Genomic DNA, 19,463 nt, shown 5'->3' with positions numbered 1-19,463 from the left:
CATATAAAAATTGGGAATCCTACTTCATAAGTCAAAAAGAAGTCTATGGTGATTTGGCTTTGTATATAGGTCAATATGGGAGGATTTTTGTGTTTCCTTAATAGTGATGAAGAAGAGTGTTTTAGCTTCTCACCACACTTATGTGGCTGTTAAATAAATGAGTCTGCTCTAGTAATTGTGAATTTTTTCTATTAATTAAACTTCATGATTATGTAGTCTTGTTGAGTAAGAGATAAATGCTGATATTTTCTTTAATTACATTAGGTTTAGGAACTGGGATTATTGTCCTTTCTAAGAAAAAAATTCACATCTATTGGTTTTCAGTGAAGATCTTCTCTTCATTTACCTTCTTCCACCCATTATTTTTAACATGGGATAATGTATTATAGTAAGAAGTATTTGTATTTGTATTTTGTTTTTAGAATTCTTATGTAATGAATTCCCCCAATTCAGTGAATGAATTCATCCGATTCCAGGCGAAGAAGAAGCACAATTCTTTCGGAATTTTGTGACCATTGTACTCTTTGGTGCGGTTGGTAATTTGATTTTCATCGCAATAATTTCCTTTGGTAAGCCAGCCACATTTAGTTATTAGTTTTGTCTTTCAAATTATGCATATTGTTCCGATATGTGGTCCAGGGCTACAAAGTTCTTGAAGAAAATGAAGATAGTTTCTTTGGACATAGGAGATTATCTTGGTACACTCTTTTCTTCGTCTCATTTGCTTCTTTTCCTCCATGTTGTTAGAACCTATTTAAAAGGGTATCATTCTTCTTAATTCATTTTGCAGCAAATGGGGCAATTTTTTCAGTTATTGGTTCAGTTTGCAAGGTGCAAGTAAATAACATTTATTTGACCATTGTCAAAGCACAAGAATGCCTTTGAAAATGTTCAACTTTTTTGATTAGCTTCTTAATCAAGATGAGACTCCATTCTTGTACAGTTTTTTGTTTGGAGAAGGGGTTGTGAATGATGTCACATTTTTCGTATTTTTCAATGTTTCAGAACTTTGATCTAACACACATTACCTTGGGTATCCTTTTGTAATTTGCATCTAACTTCTTATACTTGTTTCTCGCACTGCACACTAGGGTTGTCGTAAGCACTTTTTCTTACTCTCTTTTGCTCACACAACCAATTATATACTCCTTTATGGATATGTAAATTCATTACATATTACTTCTTCCTCAAGAGTCAAGAGTATCTCCAACTCCACCATTTGTATTGACTTAACAAATACTTCAGCATAAACATGATTCAGCATAAACATGACACTTGGACTCGTAATTTAAGCATGTTTTGTTAACTTTTTTGTTGCAGATAATAAGGAATGCTCATAATTAACTCTATCAATCAATGCAAGTAAAGAAGCTCAATGTGTTTGGTCTGGATCATCCACATAAATTTCATATTGTATACTAATTCATTTGAAACAAAAATATAATAACTTATATATTAATTTTTTTACTTTGTCGTACTTTTTTAAAGATATTGTGCATTAGAGCAATGTTCATGATGGCATATTCAATCAATGACCGACACATGTGAACTATGTATTTCTATGCGATAAGTATCGAATAATTTTATTATGAAGCCGTTTTTTATGGTCATTGTGATCTAAATGAGAAGAATGGAAAATAATATATATATATATATTATTTTTAAATATTATATGATAATTAAATATTATGTTTAATAATTTAAATATAATTAATAATAAATATTAAAATATGATAAATATTAAAATAATAACTAAAATAGTTTATATAAATATAAAGGTAAAATAGTCTTTTATTCTTTTTTATTCATTTTCTTATATTATCAATCAAACACAAAATTATAGAACATATACCGTTTATACCACTTTTATATTTCAAACCAAACACATATAACCTATATAATTTATATATCTTAATACCTCATATAACTTATACCCCTTCCAACTTTTACGAATATAAAGTTTCCAATAGTCGTCGTCTAATTTTTCTCGTAAATTAAAAAAATAAAAATTTTGAACGTTTAAATAATGTTTTAAAAAAAAAATTCAAAGGGTTCAGTGTTTGGTTAAATGTGAGAAAAATATCGACACTATATCTCATGTGTTAGTCCCAAAATGCACGAACTCTACTTCAAATATTTTGACAATGTCCGTTGGCTCTATTGCAGACCCTGCTGCCTAACCAACTACGACGCAGTGCTCTGTGGTGGTCCGACAGTCGTGACGACATTCGACTTTGTCAATATATATATTTTTTTTAATTTCTAAAAAACAAACATAATAATAATAATAAATTTATTTATTTCTCTCATCTATTTATTAATCTATTTATTTATTGATTAATCTTGATTTTTTTGGAAAATAGTAAGAAATTTAATTATTTAAAATTAAGACACTGTCTTCAAAATAATTATTTATTTAAAATTTTGTGTAATAAATTTTTATAAAAAATTTTAAAAAATAATTTATTTGTTCGGAATTATTTAAAATTTATAAATTGAAGAGTAAAATGAGTTTCTAAAATTATTTTAAAATAAAATAAAATAAATAATGGGATTTAACTTTTGAAGGTAATTTTATTTATTTATTTTATTTTCTTTCAAGCAGACAGATTTAGGGTTAAGAACATAGATATGAAATAAAGAGAAAAGACGGGATCTTTAATCAAAACAAAACCTTGTCACCGAGAAATCTTCATTCAGCTGTCTTTGTGGGGGTATTATAGCACTGTTATTACACTAATACCAGCGGCTGTGATCTTCCAGCATTAGTTTGTACATCACTAGTAGCTTGATTCGTAACTTTCTTCTTCATCTCTCATCGCTCTTCCTTCTATAAAATATGCAGCAGGTAAACTGAAATTCTCTAATCCCAGTTGAAATGTCTACTTTTTTTTTAAAATACTGTACCCAGTTTGTTGATATCAACGATCCTCTTTTATTTCCTTGCCTGATTAAAGGGTTCCGGTACTGGAATAGAAGTTACATGGGAAGATCAGCAAAACATCAACAAATTCGGAAGATTGAACAATCGATTTCATGAGCTTGAAGATGAAATCAAGCATGCCAAGGTAAATAAAGTGAACCTTTTATATCATGCCTAGATATGTTTTGGATTTAGTTATTTAGGGTTTCAGGATTGTTGCTGGAAACTGTTTGTGAATACATTCCAAAGATCCCAATTGATCTGGAATCTGGGTTTTCCTCCAATTCTTTTACTTCTGTTTCAATAGAAAATTGAATAAAACGAACTAGAGAAACTAATGTCAACTGAAATAACCTAGGCCGAGATATTATCTTGATTTGAGCTTTAACCCAGACCAAGATATTAAGAGAAGAATACCTCAAAAGCTAGTTGTTGAAGTTGGAGAGAAATCCACAGTCTACACCAAGTTTCATTATTCTACACGATTGAAATGAACTGCATCACATATCACCTTGTTCAATGAACCAAGATCTTGTTTGATGTAGGTTTGTTTTATGATAATCTCGGAAAAAACCATAAAGTAAGGGTAGTTTAGTATTTTTGTTACTGATTTGATTGACGAGATGATTGACTAATATGTTAGATAAAATTAGAGTAAGCAATTATGGATTGTTTTATTACATTCTATCTAGTTCAGTTTGCTGCACAAATCTCACACTCAAAGCGAACTCCTGATTTTTTGTTGTTCATGTTATATGTTTTGCTATGTTTTATGAAATTGAATGTTCTATGCATGTTATTGGGTATACATAATCGAGACTTCAATGTGTCCGTAGTGGGGGGGGGGGGGGGGGGGGGGTATGGGGGGGTATGCGGAATTGACACTTCTATCTTACTTGCATAACTATTCCCTCATTTTATAGTATGCTATGTTTTGGGATGCATTTTCTTCATTTGGGTTACATTCCCAAATATGTCTTTCAAAAATCACAATAATCTAGAAGATAATATGGATCATGATTCAAAAAATAATATAGATCATGATCCAAAAAATAATCTCTATACTAAATGAAACTAAAATCACACCAAACAATAATTTTGATACTAAATAAAGCAAAAAAGTCATCTTATAATCTGGATCCGTGAGTTCATATGCTCTACCGCTAAATGAGTCATCGTTACAAAAGAATTTCATATCAAAAAAAAAAAATCATTTTCAAGTTTAATTTTGGCGAATTTCCAATGGAATCGTGATTGTGATTAGATTGTAGTTTAATTATTCACTATTTCCTATAATACCCTAAATTTTCATAATCTGTTTGATGTTGGCATTGGATGTATACTTGCTTAACTACATAATGTACTCCTAATTAATGCTAATATTGGCCTACTTGGAAACACTTCTATTTCTGATCCAGATTCGGTTGATAAACATCCAATAAATTTATAAATTTGTGTCACACTAAGTTTGGTTCCCAAATGTGACATAAAAGTTGTCTTCAAATGAAGCCATTTTGTGGGAACCAGTTAATCATCTTAGGGTGATAGGTCGTCTTATGATTGATTTAAAAGTTGTACTTCAAAATCGAAATATGTTATGTTGCACAAACCTCATTTTTTTTTCTCAATAAATGGTGGGTATTCTTATTCCAACATATACTTGCCATTTACAGTGAATTTGATTGTTGTTTATTATAGATAAGTACTTGAAAACATTACGAAAACTACAACTGTCTCTTCAATTATAAGAATCTTGCAACATTGTTTTGTTGTAGGCTCTTGAATATCCTCATTTGAAAGAGCTTCAAAACATTATGGAAACTACAACTGCCTCTTCACTTATGAGAATCTTGCAACATTGTTTAGTTGTAGGCTCTTGAATATCCTCATTTGATTGACTTGTATATGTCCAAGCAATTAAAAGGAACTTATGAGCAACGATCCCATGAAATTCTGAGTTGTGGAAATATTTGGAAATCAGTAATCTACCACAATTACGATCTCATTAGAAAATCGTCAAAAGTTAAAAAAGTTGGAAAGTGATGTTTTTAGGTTTGGTAAAAGATTTTTGTGGATCATGAGATTATTTTAAATTATAATGTAAATTTAGTTGCTTCACTTGGTATACAAAGTATTGTCTTGATTATGATCCAAATTATAGTGCAACTTATTTTTTTGTATCTTTTGGTACAGATTTTAATCTTGATTATGTTCATGTTGGTAAACAAAACAGCTCATTGAACACTATTTCTGTCAGTTTTCTCTTCTTTAGGTGGATTTGACACATAATTCTTATTGTCGATTTCTAAACCAAATTCAGAAACACATCCTTTTCAATATTGTATATGATTTCTGAAAATGATACAGATCTGCGGGAAAATTAACAATAGTTTTTCTGTTTGTTTTGTATGTGGATTCATATATTAGGAAACAAACGAGAATCTTGAGGATGCGAGCAATGAATTAATCCTGACGGATGAGGAAATTGTTCGTTTCCAGATTGGAGAGGTATTTACCCACGTGGATAAAGATGAGGTTGAGGGAAGGATAGAGCAAATGAAAGAGGCCACTACCAAGAACTTGGAGAAGCTTGAAGAAGAAAAGGAATCTACGATTGCTCAAATGGCCAACCTGAAGCGCATCTTATATGCAAAATTCAATGACTCTATCAATCTCGAGGAGGATTAATTAGACATTTTCGTCCTCCTCTGTTTGTTGGTTTCCTTTATCGTGTTTGAAGTTCTCGAGTAAAAGGAAAAAAAAAGAACATTTTTGGTTTTGTTAAATGTTTGCCATCATTGTAACAATTTTAGAACATCTATTTATCTTGATTTCTTCTATTTTGTTTGGACATCACAAAAAAGATTAAAAGATATGAGATTTGAACTTCTTGCTTCTGCAGTATCTGCTTTTTATTTTCTCTTTAAGAATGTTTTTGTTAGTTGCATGAAATCTGTCACCTTGAATGTTAAAATATGACAATTTTATGTTTGTAAAGGAGTTTATAATTTTTGTTAGTTGTTTTCTTTTATTTTTGTAACGTTTGAATTTATCTTATTCTTTTTAATAAAAGTTAGACTTTATAAAGTGTTTATCAATAGTTTTATACTATTTCACAAGAAAAAAGAAATGAAATTATATTTACAAATTCAAAATAATATTTATTTTATTTTATGCAATTGATTTTTGTAAATATTATTTCTTTTAGTATTATTTATTTAATTAATTATATAAACTAATATTTTATGAGAGTAAACTCTTATGATTTAAGATAAATTTTCGATTTTACAAGTTTATAATTAACCTGCGATTTTAATTAAATTTAGATTTAGATTTAATTTCATTCTAAATAAGAATATGTAAATTGACAAACATTTCTTCTTCGTCGTTCAGAATTGGGTATCCAACTAATCGGGTAGTCATCGATCAGTTGAAGGGTATCCAACGATCAGTTGTAGGGTACCCCTGCCATTCCTAAAGTCATTCCTCAAGGTCAGTTGAAGGATAACCGTGCCATTCCTAAAGGAGATTAAAATGGAGTATTCATGGATTAGTTGAAGGGTACCCCTCTGTCATTCTTAAACGGGTAATTGAAGGATAACCGTGTCATTCCTTAAGGAGATTAAAAAGGATTATTCATCAATCAGTTGAAGGGTACCCCTGCCATTCCTAAAGTGAAATGGAATGGATAGATTTCTGAATGTGTGTTATTTGAAAGGCTGGAAATTGTTTGTGCTTTATATAGAAATGGGCCATACCTAGCTTAAAAGAGAACTTCAAAGATTAAGACAAGAAGAAGAGGTTGATCACAAAGAACCCGAGATGAGTTCAGTTGTATAATTGAAGAACTCATGTGTTCATGGTTATAGATTCGAGTATTCATATTCGGATCATTTACACACAAATAATAAAATAAAAATAGAATGATTCACACTTACTTTCAATTTGGATCCCCACAATGCAATCTTGGAGCTTGATTATAGCCTCTTGATCAAGTTCTGCACTAAGGATCCAAGACTGTTTCAAATAATCATACTTTGTTTTTACTTGAATCGCAATTGGAAATGTCGCATCCCCAATTCCATCTAGAATTAGAAATCTAACATAAACAATTTGTTACCAAATGAACCCAAGTAGGAGCCACAAGGTTAGGTCATTATTGTGGACCAGATACATACATGATTCAACTTTACAGCAATTCATCATCTGTCAAGGCATTGGCCAGAGCAGTTGGAAAGCTATTACACTATCCAGTAATCGAAAATCGAATAACAGAACCAATCACCTATACTATCTAGATTCTAGATAGACATAAACAAATTGAACAAGAAGAATTGCATAAACCTGGAATCAATCAAATGAACATATAGATAAGAAAGAACTTTACAAAAAGTTGCATAAACACAATTATAAAAGCATTTATAAGTTTTCAGAGTACAAAAACAACTCAACTAATGAACAATGATTACGAGGAAAAACAAAACAAGATGATAATCTTGATCATTCAAAACGGTTCACTTCCAACAACAGACAGCAAACCTCCCTCAACAGCTTCTTCTTCATCAAGGAACAAATCATTAGTGATTCGAAATGCAGCATGTAACCCAATAACAACAACAGCAATTATCAAAGAAATCAACACATTCAGACCAACATTAGTGAACACCAAACCAATCACTGTTACAACAATCAATCCCACAAGAACAACACGATCATCAATTGTGTTATTGAACAGGACAATCGGTTCATCTCTGGTGAAGTAAAGATAGAGCCAGCCAACGAAAATGACCAAAAAGACTATCATTGAAATTGGATGATATATAAGGCTGATGAACAGAATCAACAGCATACCCAATGCGTAATTTACCCTGAAGTAATTCACGTTCCTCCTGATGCGAGAAATTGCATCGGCATAACCATCAGGAAGAGAGAAGGCGTGGAAGTTGAATAATACCTCACGCCATGGACGGCAAGTTGCGAATTGAGCTCTGGTGCGTGATAGAAACGTCGATGGTGGAGGAGGGAGAGTCCGATTGGCCGGAGTTGATGAACGGGAGGAGGAAGTAGGATAAAGGGGTGGTTTTGTAGTCGACATTGAAAGAAAAAAAGTGAGATCTGATGATTGAGGCTTTAATATGAACACAAGAACATATTCCAAATGAAGAATTGAAGATCAAATCTTTAAGAGAATGGCCATGATTGAGAGAGAGATTGAGAGAGAAACTGTAAAACCCACCACGGGAATGAAGAAGGTGAGATGGGTTTCCTTCTTCTTCTTCTTCCTGAAGCCCAAAACGTGACAGTTGTTCAATTCAATAAATAATGATTGAAAAGGTGCCTTTTTGAGCTAGGTCAAAGATTATGTGCTTTATAATCTTGATGTTATTTTGCTAATGCACCCTAAATTATATGTTGGATCTCATTATTGAATTTTAACTATGAAATTTGTTTTGTTTAATAAATAAATTTAAACTTAAAAACTATGAAAAAAGATGAAAAAGAGATTTAAGAATGTATTATTATGCAAAATTAAGTTTCATGAATATTTGTTAGTTAAGTTCTTGTTGCTTTATCTAAATAAATTATGGATGATAATGAATAGGATGTGTGGTGGGATCCACTATTTTCAATTGTGTTTGGGTTTTGAATCAGAGAGGAGAAGGTACTCGATTATTTATTTTAATAACAAAACTTTATTTATTTATTTTCACTATTCATATTCAATTTTGATTTTAACTTTTACTTTGTCTTCATTTTTTCTTCACATATTAACAACAAAATTATTATCTCCTAAAACATTTACTAACTAAGTATGTAATCGAGTATGTTAGGTTTTTTATCTTCTTCGATATCTTCAAGATTATGTTTATTCTTTTTAAATCTACCATCTTATATATATTTAATCGGGTAAATTGATATTTGTTAAATATCGGGTACCTAACGAATAGAGGATGATGATAAAAATAGATATACATATCTAGGTCGGGTATTGAAATGTCAGATTCAGGGCGGATACTTCAATACCCGACAAATAACTCGTATTTAACTATTTATTGTCAATTCATAATTATAGTTGGGTCATTTTGATTTTTTTTTTTTTTGTAAAAGTACATCATAGATATTAATAAAGTATATTTTAGTATTTTAATTAATAAATTGAATGATTGATGGATGAAAAAAGAAGTAAAATAGTGTTTAATTATGTTAAAATTATTTAAATAATTGCAACCAACCCATTAGAAAGAAATGAGGCATTTAATTGAACACTTAAAAAAATTTGATGATTAACTAGTTTTTGGTGTATTAAAATTATTCTGTATTTTTTTTACTGTTTAAAAAATATATAATTAATAAGTTTTATTTCATGTATTAAGTTATTAATAATGATTTCTTTTATTTATTTAATAACAGGTTATTATTTAAAAAATAAATAAAAGAAAAAAATATTTTTTTCTTTCCTCAAATTGTCAAAATACTTGTGCAACTTACTAAAATTTATGTTATTGTAAAATAAATTAATTTACATTTTTTTAAGGAGCTAACCCATCATTTTACAATAAAAGATAAATATAAGTTTTAATTCACTAAAATCTATGAGTTTCAAAATAAAGCAAAGGAAAATAAGTCTTTAAGGTTGTATGCGAAGAACAATGTAAGGTAAATCTTAATAAGATTTGAAGGAAATATTTCCTTATATCTTTTTCTAGTACTCTTATTTCCTTCATGGAAATGCATTATGAGATTTCTTTCTTAATAAATTTTGCTTTCATAATGGAATGACTAAAATTGAAATTTTGAGTGGATCCCTTCTCTAAATGACTTTCATGATTGATTTTTATATAAAAATAATAAATAAATTTTAGTGGATAAGAAAGAACCTACTATTTGAGATATTTTCAAAATTCCAATATTTTATTGTGTTCATGTATATACATATTGCTATTTGATTATTAGTTTCATAATAAATCAAATTATAGGTCAAAATGTTGATTTAATAAAATAGTTATTTAAAAAAAAAATATCTTTAGTAGGTGTAGGCTCGTTATAACATTCACTCCAATATACATCATTTTACAAATCCATGCAAGAATCGCAACCAACTAAGAATATCGAATTATCAATAAAGTCTTTTGGTTTCACGAATATACCCACATGAAGAAACCCATGAAAGTTGGAGATTATCTTATGGTGAAAACAAGCATATTTAACCCTAAACAATATCCACTCCAATCTTGTCATTAACCAAATAAGGAATAAAAAATAAATAGGCAAAATTGAATTAAGATCCTCAAACTAGTAAGGAACCAGAAAAAAAAGAGATTTCAACAACTTCATTGCAGCCATGATCACTTTTGTTTGTCTGTACCATGAAATTTCCTCCCAGCATCAACAGCTTCCCTGAATAGAGATTTCAACTTGTTTTCACTTTTTACCACAAAAAAGACATCTTTAACCAGAATAAAAGTATTTTTATTAAACCTGAAAGCATCTATAAGCGCCTTATTTTCAGGATCAAGTGTAACACCCTCGTAAAATGAATTGGCTGCTTCCTCAAACCTCTGCGAAAAAAGAAAAAGGGAAAAAAATCTATAAAGACAACCTTAAAAATGGAGCTTTAAGAAGGAAGAATGATAATAGCATGCCTGTAGTAGCCGTAGAGCTGCCCCTTCCCGATAACAGGCCTTTGACCATTCTGGTTTTAGTTCCCTGCAGGCCTTTGCATCAGATAAGGCATATTCAGCCTGCCCAATTCTCATCCAACAAAGACTTCTATTTGAAAGCAAAACTGCATCGGTTGGGTCAAAACTTATTGCCTGTAAATTTAACCATCATTTAATCAAACCAGTTAATGAAGAGGGAGTATAGAAAGCTCTCATAGACAACATCACAGCATATGAGAAAGCTCGGAATTGCAAAAAATAAAAACCATAGTAAACGCTTAAGTAGTATTGACTGTGATAGCCAAGAGTTCAAAAATGCAGAATAAAGCAAATACGAGAAATCAGAAAACATGCTTCCTGATAAAACGAAATTGAAACCCTTTTGAGAGAACTTGACATCTAATTCAATTGAATTGGCATATTTGGACTAAGCCAGCCCAATGTAGTTTATTCTTGTGTTTTTAAATATTAAATACAAAGGGTATTTTAGTAGTTTAACCCAATTAATCCACTTTTCATCAAACAAGTTTTTCCCCCAAAACACATGATTTATTTTTAAAAAACTGCATCAAACAAGCTCTTGATGTTCTTTCTCATTCCCTTTTTCTTAGTGGTGTTGTTCATTTTTCAATGGTGATTAGGAAGGTCACGAATTGGGCACATTCAGTTCTACTACAGATCCTTGACGAATGGATTGTGATTATGTTTAAAAGGTGGGAAAGTACAGTATGGTAGGTACTTGATAGGTAAATAGGAGTAACATTACTCTCCAGCTATTACCAAAAGGGCAAGTGGGTCCTTATCACATTTTCAACCACCAAATCCTAATATGGGATCATTTGGATTCATACATAGACTGTTTTGTTTATAATTTCAGAAATAGAAACAAATATGATTCGAGAGGGGCTTAGGTTAGCAGTTAATGCCGTTAATAAAAAGTTGATTAGCAGTTTATTATTATAAATAAGGTATTATGACACCAAAGTTAGGTGTGAAAAGCTTAATGGAATTTATATCTTCTTCTCTAGTTCTTAGTTTGTTAAGAGCTCCTCATCTCAAGTTCTATTCTCTGTTCTTCCAATTACTCACACCATCTGATTGTAATTTCCTATTCAGATTGTAATTTTCAATTTCTAGGTTTTAGACCTAATTGATTTCCTATACTAGGGGGTTAGAAGTGTTTAAACATGTCCATCTTTACAAGTTTGCTATACTGACTCAAAAAATGTTAGTAATGCCTTCTATAGATGTAATATAAAGAGAACACACAATTTTCAATGAAAATTGACCTGAGTGTAAGCATCAATGGCAGTTGAATAGTCTTTGTTATTGTAGGCATCACCTCCTCTTGCTTTTGCTTCTGCGGCTTTCTTTTTAGCTTCAGGTGTCACCTGTGAAAATCATCAAACATTATCCCAAAACATAGGTCAATGATTAATTGTATGCACATAAAAGAGAGCACGTCTGTTAATAAATTACAAAGAGGACCACAACAGAATCATGGTAATAAGGTAAAGAAGAAAGTATAACCAAATGGCAACCTCAAGCTTGACTGTATCACTGGATCCATTTTCTGAATGTGGATTTACTGTTCCTTCCTGCAATTTTTATGCATTAAATTAAAAAATAAGCACAACTCTCCAATAGATGAATGAAAACCAAGTACTGAAAGATGGAAAAATGAAGTGAAAACATCATCAAAGCAATGAAGTTCATTCTAATATAAATATATCATAAAAGTTGGCAGCTTAGTTGGCCAACTCATGGATATAGATGAAATACCCAGACAAATAAAAGGTTGTTACAAGGACATGAAAAAGAAGGGTCACTGTTCAGACTGAGAGACCGTGAAATAATTTATGGATCTGGATCCAGATACATTTGGTATGAAAAGTGTGGTTGGATGAGATGCAAATACAAATACATTTACAAATATATTTTTTTAATTTGGTTATTGTAGCATCTAATAATTATATATTGGTGGATATTCCCGGCCTCCCTGAGGTCTTGGGTTCGAACCCGTCAGGCGACAAGTTTTGCTCGCCTGATTAATTGGTCAAGTGTGTTTGCGGGGGCTATGTGCTTAACCCGCAGGGATTAGTCGCACTCCAAAGGAGATGCGGAACCCAGCGTTCTCAAAAGAAAAAGATATTGCTTAGTTGCTATATATCGAGAGAAAATCAAAGACATGCAACAGTATAGACTTTTTTTTATCATATATGCTAGAAAAATACTGGTCTTCCAGGCCATGGGGATCATTTACAGAGCTTAAATCCACCAGTTTTGTGGAGACAACAAATTAAACATACATTCTGCAAATATGCACAGAAGAATTATGATCTTTCCACTTACAAGTTTCTTTTCAGTATCAGATTGCAAATGATTTATGATTCCATCAATTGTCCAGTTTGGTATATTTCGGATTTGTGATGTTACGGGAAAAAGAATCTCGACAACGCTTCTGTTACCTCTTGCAGCTGCAACTTGTATTGACTTTAACCCATCCTGCAATGAAGAGAAGATGCAGAAAAGAATGAAGGTAAAAATTCACAAGAAAAAACTTACTTCACCTTTCTCATCACCAATGAAGCGTAATCTATGTTGGTCATGTTTTGATAGGCAGGAATTCCAAAAGGAACATAAATGAATATGAATAAGAAACTGTTGTATTAGGGAGTTTACTCTCAAGTAAAATGTTACAACATGCAATTCTATTTTCATCCAACTAGCTTCACTTTGGATAACTGTCATTTCTCAAACTTAAATTAGAGTACTCACATATAAATGAATCTAGCTAGATCCATCTTAAATTATTATTTACCATGTCTAGAAGGGACCAATATTTAAATTTATCATTCATATTTGACTAAAAGGGACCAATTTTTAAATTTATCATTCATACCCTCTAAGTATGACGAAATCGCTAAGATATCTTTGGCACAATTTATTAGCATAAGCCTTGTGGTTAAACCGAGAGTGGGTATGCAATATAAAACTTTGTATCTTTCTTTGCTTCACTATGCTAATGTATTGATTTTTATCCCAAAAGCATAATCCAAATCCGTTATAAATGTAACGAATTTGGATGAATTTGTATCTTTGTTTACTTCACTATGCTAATATGAAGTATACCTCCATGATGTATAATAAATTTATAATCGTTCCAAGTGAAATAAAACACAATGGATTAGCAAGGGAAAATATTAACATTTTTCTTCTAAATGGATATATAACTTGTACAGTTTCTAACATTTCTAAATGTATACAAAATTTGTAAAATATATAACAATTTCTAGACCTGTGCCGAAACAAAGTGAGGTAAATAAATTTTTAGCAATATGTACAAACTTTCTTCTTCACTGTACATAATGGCTTCCTCATTGAGGTGATGGCTAGGGAGAACAGCGAAGGCGATGTCTATGGCTAGGGAGAACAGCGAAGGCGATGTCTATGGCTAGGGAGAACGACGAAGCATATCGTTGCGGATGGATCTTTTTCGCGGAATGAGGGTTCAGTCGCGGAAGGATAGGGAGTTGATTATTGAGGGGTTTGTTTGTGTGAGTGACAGTGTTCAACAAAAAATATATAAAGAAAGAAGGGGTCTGTGAAATGAGTAAAAAGAACAATAGGTGTATTCTGATAACGGGGAAATAATATTAGGGCTATTACACTATGGTGGAAGTCACAGTTATTGATAGAATAGTATAAATATAATAATAGTTGTTAAGAATGGTTAATGAAATGATTTAGTTGAAAATTCTTGTTAGAATTTCTCACCCTCATCCCCTCATCCCTATTGTATTCACCCTAACAGTTAGGGTTCTATCTCTTCCCATTGATTCTTCATTACTCATCTCAATATAATTCTTCTATCCTTTTATATTCAAGATTTATACTTAATTCTACTACAAGGTATAACATATTCACATGTATAACCAGGTGGCAAAACGTAAGCATCGTCCATGAGTGGCAAAAGATAATTGCATATTTGGTTGTAGTGAGAAGGTGAATGAAAATATGAGATTCTTCCCTTAGTTGAATACAGGTAACATGTTGTGAGTCTATAACAATTAAAATTGACAGGAATTCATTCTCTCCATTCCAGTCAAACTGTATTTGATACTCAAGTTTCAAATAAAAGAGCAAGCCAGAATATAAAAAAGAAGGTATCCCCACAGACTCCTCCGTCCCAGGAAATTTGAACAATATGTATCCATCAGGAAAGGAACATAATAAGTGAAAGAAAGAAGAAAACGGGTTGGGAAAATAAAATAGAAATGGATTTCCCAAAAGTGTGCTGAAATAACAGATAATTAAGACAAACACAGAGCTTTTCACTTTCAAACGAATATAGAAAGTAAGAAGTAAAGACAAGAAAATAAAGTAATGCAAAGCACTACCAACCTCATCGGTAGCATTTGGATCAGCTCCTGCTGCAAGTAAGCAGTTTGTGATTTCTGAGCTTCCAATATCAGCGGCAATGTGCAAAGGGGTGGCTCCACCAGCAGTAATATTTACCTTAGCACCTGCCTGCAGAGGAACTAATGCTGTCAAAATTCACATCCCAATATTGCAAAATAACAACGAAAAGTTAAGTACGGGTGAAGAACAGTAAAAAAGAGTAGTAGCTATAATGCTCCATAATTCTATAAACCAGTGTTATTCTCCATTACCAAGCCCTTATCTTATTCTTAAAATTTCACTTTGGAGTTGTCAGAAAGCAGTTGTGAAAGCCAAGTAATTTTTCATGGCATTTCCTAAATTAGGATGATGTCATTGTCTTGTAAAATAAAACATGGTAAATAAAGAAAATAGGAAAGGAATACACAAATACATTGATCATGCATTTAAAAAACTAGCCAAAAGGCAATACAAAGAGTTATGGAGCAGTAGATAATGTTAACTCACCTGAATTAATAGATCTAAGCATGACAATGAACCTGCAGCTACTGCTGACAACAATGGTGTAATATCATCATCAGTCTCAGAATTGGGCTGAAAAAACAAAGAAACAAACAGGCATACAATCTTGTTAACAAAACAATCCAACAAGAAACAAAACATAAAGATGTATTTAATATATTGAAGTTGAAGGACTTATTTAATCCTGCAACATTGTATTTTGATAATGTTATCCAAAAGGTGTCTTCCAAGATTTATGAAATGAGAAACCATTCACATGCAGTGCAAATGATGATCTACCAATTAGGGGTCTACCGATCATGATTCTGCTGGAGAACTTTGATTGGTTAGGCACCAGTTCAAACAGGATATGGAGAATGGGACTATTCCAACACAATACAAAATTTTCATCTTGTAATTGAAAAGATAGAACAACACCCACAAAATATAATATAAATTCAGGTAAATGGGCTTAGTGTATCAGCAATGTGTAGCTTACATGTAGCATGGTGTACTAGTAATGAGTAACCAACAAGAAATGGCAATTGATACTCAAACAGAAAAATGCAGGAAATTAATAGCTTACATTAGCATGGTGTGCTAGTAAAAGCTTCACAGCATCTTCCTGTCCATGACCAGCAGCCCAGATCAAAGGTGTGCCAGAATCACTCTGTGAATCAACTTGAGCACCTTTGGAAAGTAGAAACTCCAGCAACTCAACATTTCCTGCAAAATGTAATTATTAAATTTGACCGTAAGAACACATACAAAAAGAGTATTATTTAATTTAGTCTGAATGGTAAGTCCAAAGCTGATGACAAAATGACTGCAGATCTAGACACAATAAACTTACGCAAGTATCATCACATATATCTATGAAGAGCTAAGAAGGCGAGAGATTAATGCTCAGAATAAACAATCACATAAATGCATATAAGAAGCAAAACAGCCACTCAAGGCAATAACTCTACATATCAATCCAAGTTGACAAGAAAAAACAAAGATTAGATTATATACAAGATAATGCAGAAAAAAAAAAGCTCAATGGGTTAACACATGCAAGGAAATCAATTATACAAAGTCACAGTAGGTAACGTACAATGAATTCACAAAATTATAGCATAGAATATTCAGCAACATAGCTCTTGATAAAATGGACTGATAGATATACACCTTAGATACCAAAAGAAATGCATAGTGATGCCAATGAAAGAAATGCAGTCATAGATTCTTATACAGTAGATTCATTCTAAATCTATCAAAATAAAAGGCATAAGAGCATCCCAAAATTGTGAGGAAAGTAATAATACAAGTAAAGCAGACTTGTATTTTACATCTATCAAATTTTAATAATTAGAGATCATAGTTGAATGACCCTTCCATTGTTTTCCTTTTCTTTGTCTAGAGATGGTTTTAAAGGGGATTCAACCCTTCCATTGTTTTCTCTTTCTTTGTCTAGAGATAGTTTTAAAGGGGATTCAACTCTTCCATAATGATGATATCCTACCGGACAACTTTACTTATTCAAATTTGTCTCCTCTGCCCTTTTAAGAAAAAAAATTATATAAGAAACATTTAGCAGAAGAACACCTCTTGGTAAATGAGAAACCAACATGTAGATTTTATATATTGATGCGATTCAATATGATAACGTGATTTTGGAAATTAAACATAAATCTTGTAGGCAACATGGAAGAGATATCAAGAAAATCCATTTTCTAAATAACTTGAGTTGATATCATCACATAAAACAGAAAAACATCAATCTGCAGCAAACCCAAAATAGACACTGTTAGTATACATATTTTCAAGGTAACTTAGGTGAACTCTAAGAAGCAAGATCGCATATATTTTGGTTTGAAAGGCTCCGGAAACATGAATTGAGAAAGAATAAGAACTTGATAACATATGTTGACTTGGAACTAATATTAACTAGAATGTCCTAAGTACAAAGCTTGATGAATTTCCAATATACAGATCTTTTCTAAATAAATAAAGCAAAGGAGGCAAAAAAAAATGAATTCTACATGCGGAGGAAAAACAACCTACCTATTCCAGCAGCATGGTGCAATGCTGTAGCACCAAGCTCACTGGCGATAGCAGGATTAGCGCCACATTCAACAAGGTACTTTGAAGTGGCAATGTGTCCCAGTCTAGCAGCATGAAGAAGGGGAGTCTCACCTATATGCACAAAATGGAGTTTTGAATTGGTTAAATAAGAGAATACAGATAAGAGGTAAAATAGGTTAACCACAGCAACGTAATCTCAGACTTTAAAATAGTAAACTCAACATTGAGGAACCCAAAGTCCTGATCAAGAGAAAATCTGATGGGAATATAACTACTGGACACAAAGCCAATCAATACAAGGTGCTAAAATTTAATCATATGCAAGGTTGTAAGAACATTATGCAAAATCAATTTATGGAAATGTCAACTGAAAGTCAAACTGAAGATTTTAAGTAATAAATTGTGCTAACTGGACTAATGTAAGATATGCAGCAATCAAAGATTTTGATTCTTTTATTCCATATTGCATTTTCTTATTTACTCATAATCACTTTGTATAAATTACACCCATTTATACACATGGAATATACAGACTTTTGTCTACTGCATACTCTCTTCTCTTCTTTGATACTAAATTTCATGAGTAAATAAGGAAATGCAAATAGATTATGAGATTTACTCTCTAAAATATTCAGTTTGACAGTTCAGTTGACATTGTGCATAATGCATTACAAGTTGCTACAGTTTGCAAGTTATCAATCTTAAGACTGAAAGATGAAAGCTTTATCATACAAACAATACAGAATCAACTTTTTATAGCTCAAATCAAAATGGTAACATTTAGTAACTTCCAGTATGGAGTCCAAGTCAATTGGGTTTGGCTATCACGGATTTGATGACTCTAGCATGATTAAAGAATTACTAGTTCCTTTGGTTTGAAAGTTATGAGTCTAAGACTGAAATATGAGAACAGGTTAGCATTTTGTTACACAACATTACTGAATTCAATTACCATCTTCATCTTTTTCGTTAATGTCTAGTTTCAGCTCCTCTACCAAATACTTGCAAACATCGATATTCCCTTCCCTAGCAGCAAAATGAAGGGCCCCACGTTTATTAGCATCCTTAACAGCCGCCACAGATTTTGCTAAATCATTCCCATCATCAAACCCCGCGGCTAATTCTGTCCATAGAAAGTTCAAAAGAAAATACAAAAAAAAACATGAATTTCAAAAGAAAAAAGGTACTGCACAAACGAGTAAATACAGATAAAAAAACGTACTCTTGAAAAGGTCAAGGTTTCCACTAACAGCGGCAGATAAGAAGTTCTGAACTTTCTGCCTCTCTGCAATTAGAAAAAGGATATATATTATGCAGTTTAACAAACAAAAAAAAAGATTATGTTGGGAGGGAAGAGATAGAGAGACCTGCGAGGGCAGAAGATGCATCGGAAGCCATGAGCAAGGAATGATTCTATTAAGAGAGAGAGAAGAGAGAGAGAGAGAGAGAGAGAGCAGAGGTTTTGTAGGGTTTAAGAGACTGCAAAACCAGGAGGCGGAGCGAAGAAGAAGAAGAAGCTCTTAGAGACTTCTATGACTTCAATATGTTTATTTCCAGCTGTCCCTAATTTTGAATGTTTTATTTGAAATAAAATAAAATTATTACTAAATTATATTTCATAATTTTGTTTTAGGATAATATTATTTTATGGAGTTATGAATATGATTTATTGATTTAAAAAATAATTAATGAAAAATAAGATCGTAATATTTGATTTTTTAATTGTAGGTTATATATATTATATATTTTTAAATATTATAATATACTCTAACTAAAACATCAAATTAAAATTTTATAAACTTTTAAAATAATTTAATCATGACATTACATTTTAACCCCAATATTAAAACAAATTAATTAACTCCATTATATTTAAAAAAATAATTTGTGATTACTTAAACTAAAAA

At 31.5% G+C, this 19,463-nt stretch overlaps 3 protein-coding genes across 3 annotated transcripts; 1 reads left to right on the top strand and 2 right to left on the bottom strand.

Moving 5' to 3' along the window:
- The first annotated feature begins 2,678 nt into the window (after positions 1-2,678).
- LOC124941922 (probable prefoldin subunit 4) lies at positions 2,679-5,827 on the top strand. Its single transcript, XM_047482305.1, has 3 exons — positions 2,679-2,848; positions 2,958-3,068; positions 5,351-5,827. The coding sequence occupies exons 1-3, from the start codon at positions 2,840-2,842 to the stop codon at positions 5,609-5,611; spliced, it is 381 nt and encodes a 126-aa protein (XP_047338261.1). The 5' UTR covers positions 2,679-2,839; the 3' UTR covers positions 5,612-5,827.
- A 1,437-nt stretch (positions 5,828-7,264) lies between these two features.
- LOC124942072 (PRA1 family protein E-like) lies at positions 7,265-8,234 on the bottom strand. The gene has a single exon (XM_047482484.1). The coding sequence runs from the start codon at positions 8,016-8,018 to the stop codon at positions 7,428-7,430; it is 591 nt and encodes a 196-aa protein (XP_047338440.1). The 5' UTR covers positions 8,019-8,234; the 3' UTR covers positions 7,265-7,427.
- A 1,773-nt stretch (positions 8,235-10,007) lies between these two features.
- Positions 10,008-19,074, bottom strand: LOC124942547 (putative ankyrin repeat protein RF_0381). The gene is made up of 13 exons (XM_047483073.1): positions 18,924-19,074; positions 18,779-18,841; positions 18,509-18,679; positions 17,536-17,667; positions 16,073-16,212; positions 15,493-15,579; positions 14,989-15,114; positions 12,937-13,089; positions 12,126-12,182; positions 11,874-11,975; positions 10,567-10,737; positions 10,403-10,482; positions 10,008-10,321 (listed from the first exon to the last, which is right to left on the bottom strand). The coding sequence occupies exons 1-13, from the start codon at positions 18,952-18,954 to the stop codon at positions 10,270-10,272; spliced, it is 1,365 nt and encodes a 454-aa protein (XP_047339029.1). The 5' UTR covers positions 18,955-19,074; the 3' UTR covers positions 10,008-10,269.
- Positions 19,075-19,463: the final 389 nt, after the last annotated feature.

Source organism: Impatiens glandulifera, chromosome 6 (genome assembly GCF_907164915.1).
Source record: "Impatiens glandulifera chromosome 6, dImpGla2.1, whole genome shotgun sequence".
Taxonomy (NCBI): Eukaryota; Viridiplantae; Streptophyta; class Magnoliopsida; order Ericales; family Balsaminaceae; genus Impatiens; species Impatiens glandulifera.
The sequence above is the reverse complement of the archived record's forward strand: the minus strand, read 5'-3'. Positions and strand labels throughout refer to the sequence as shown.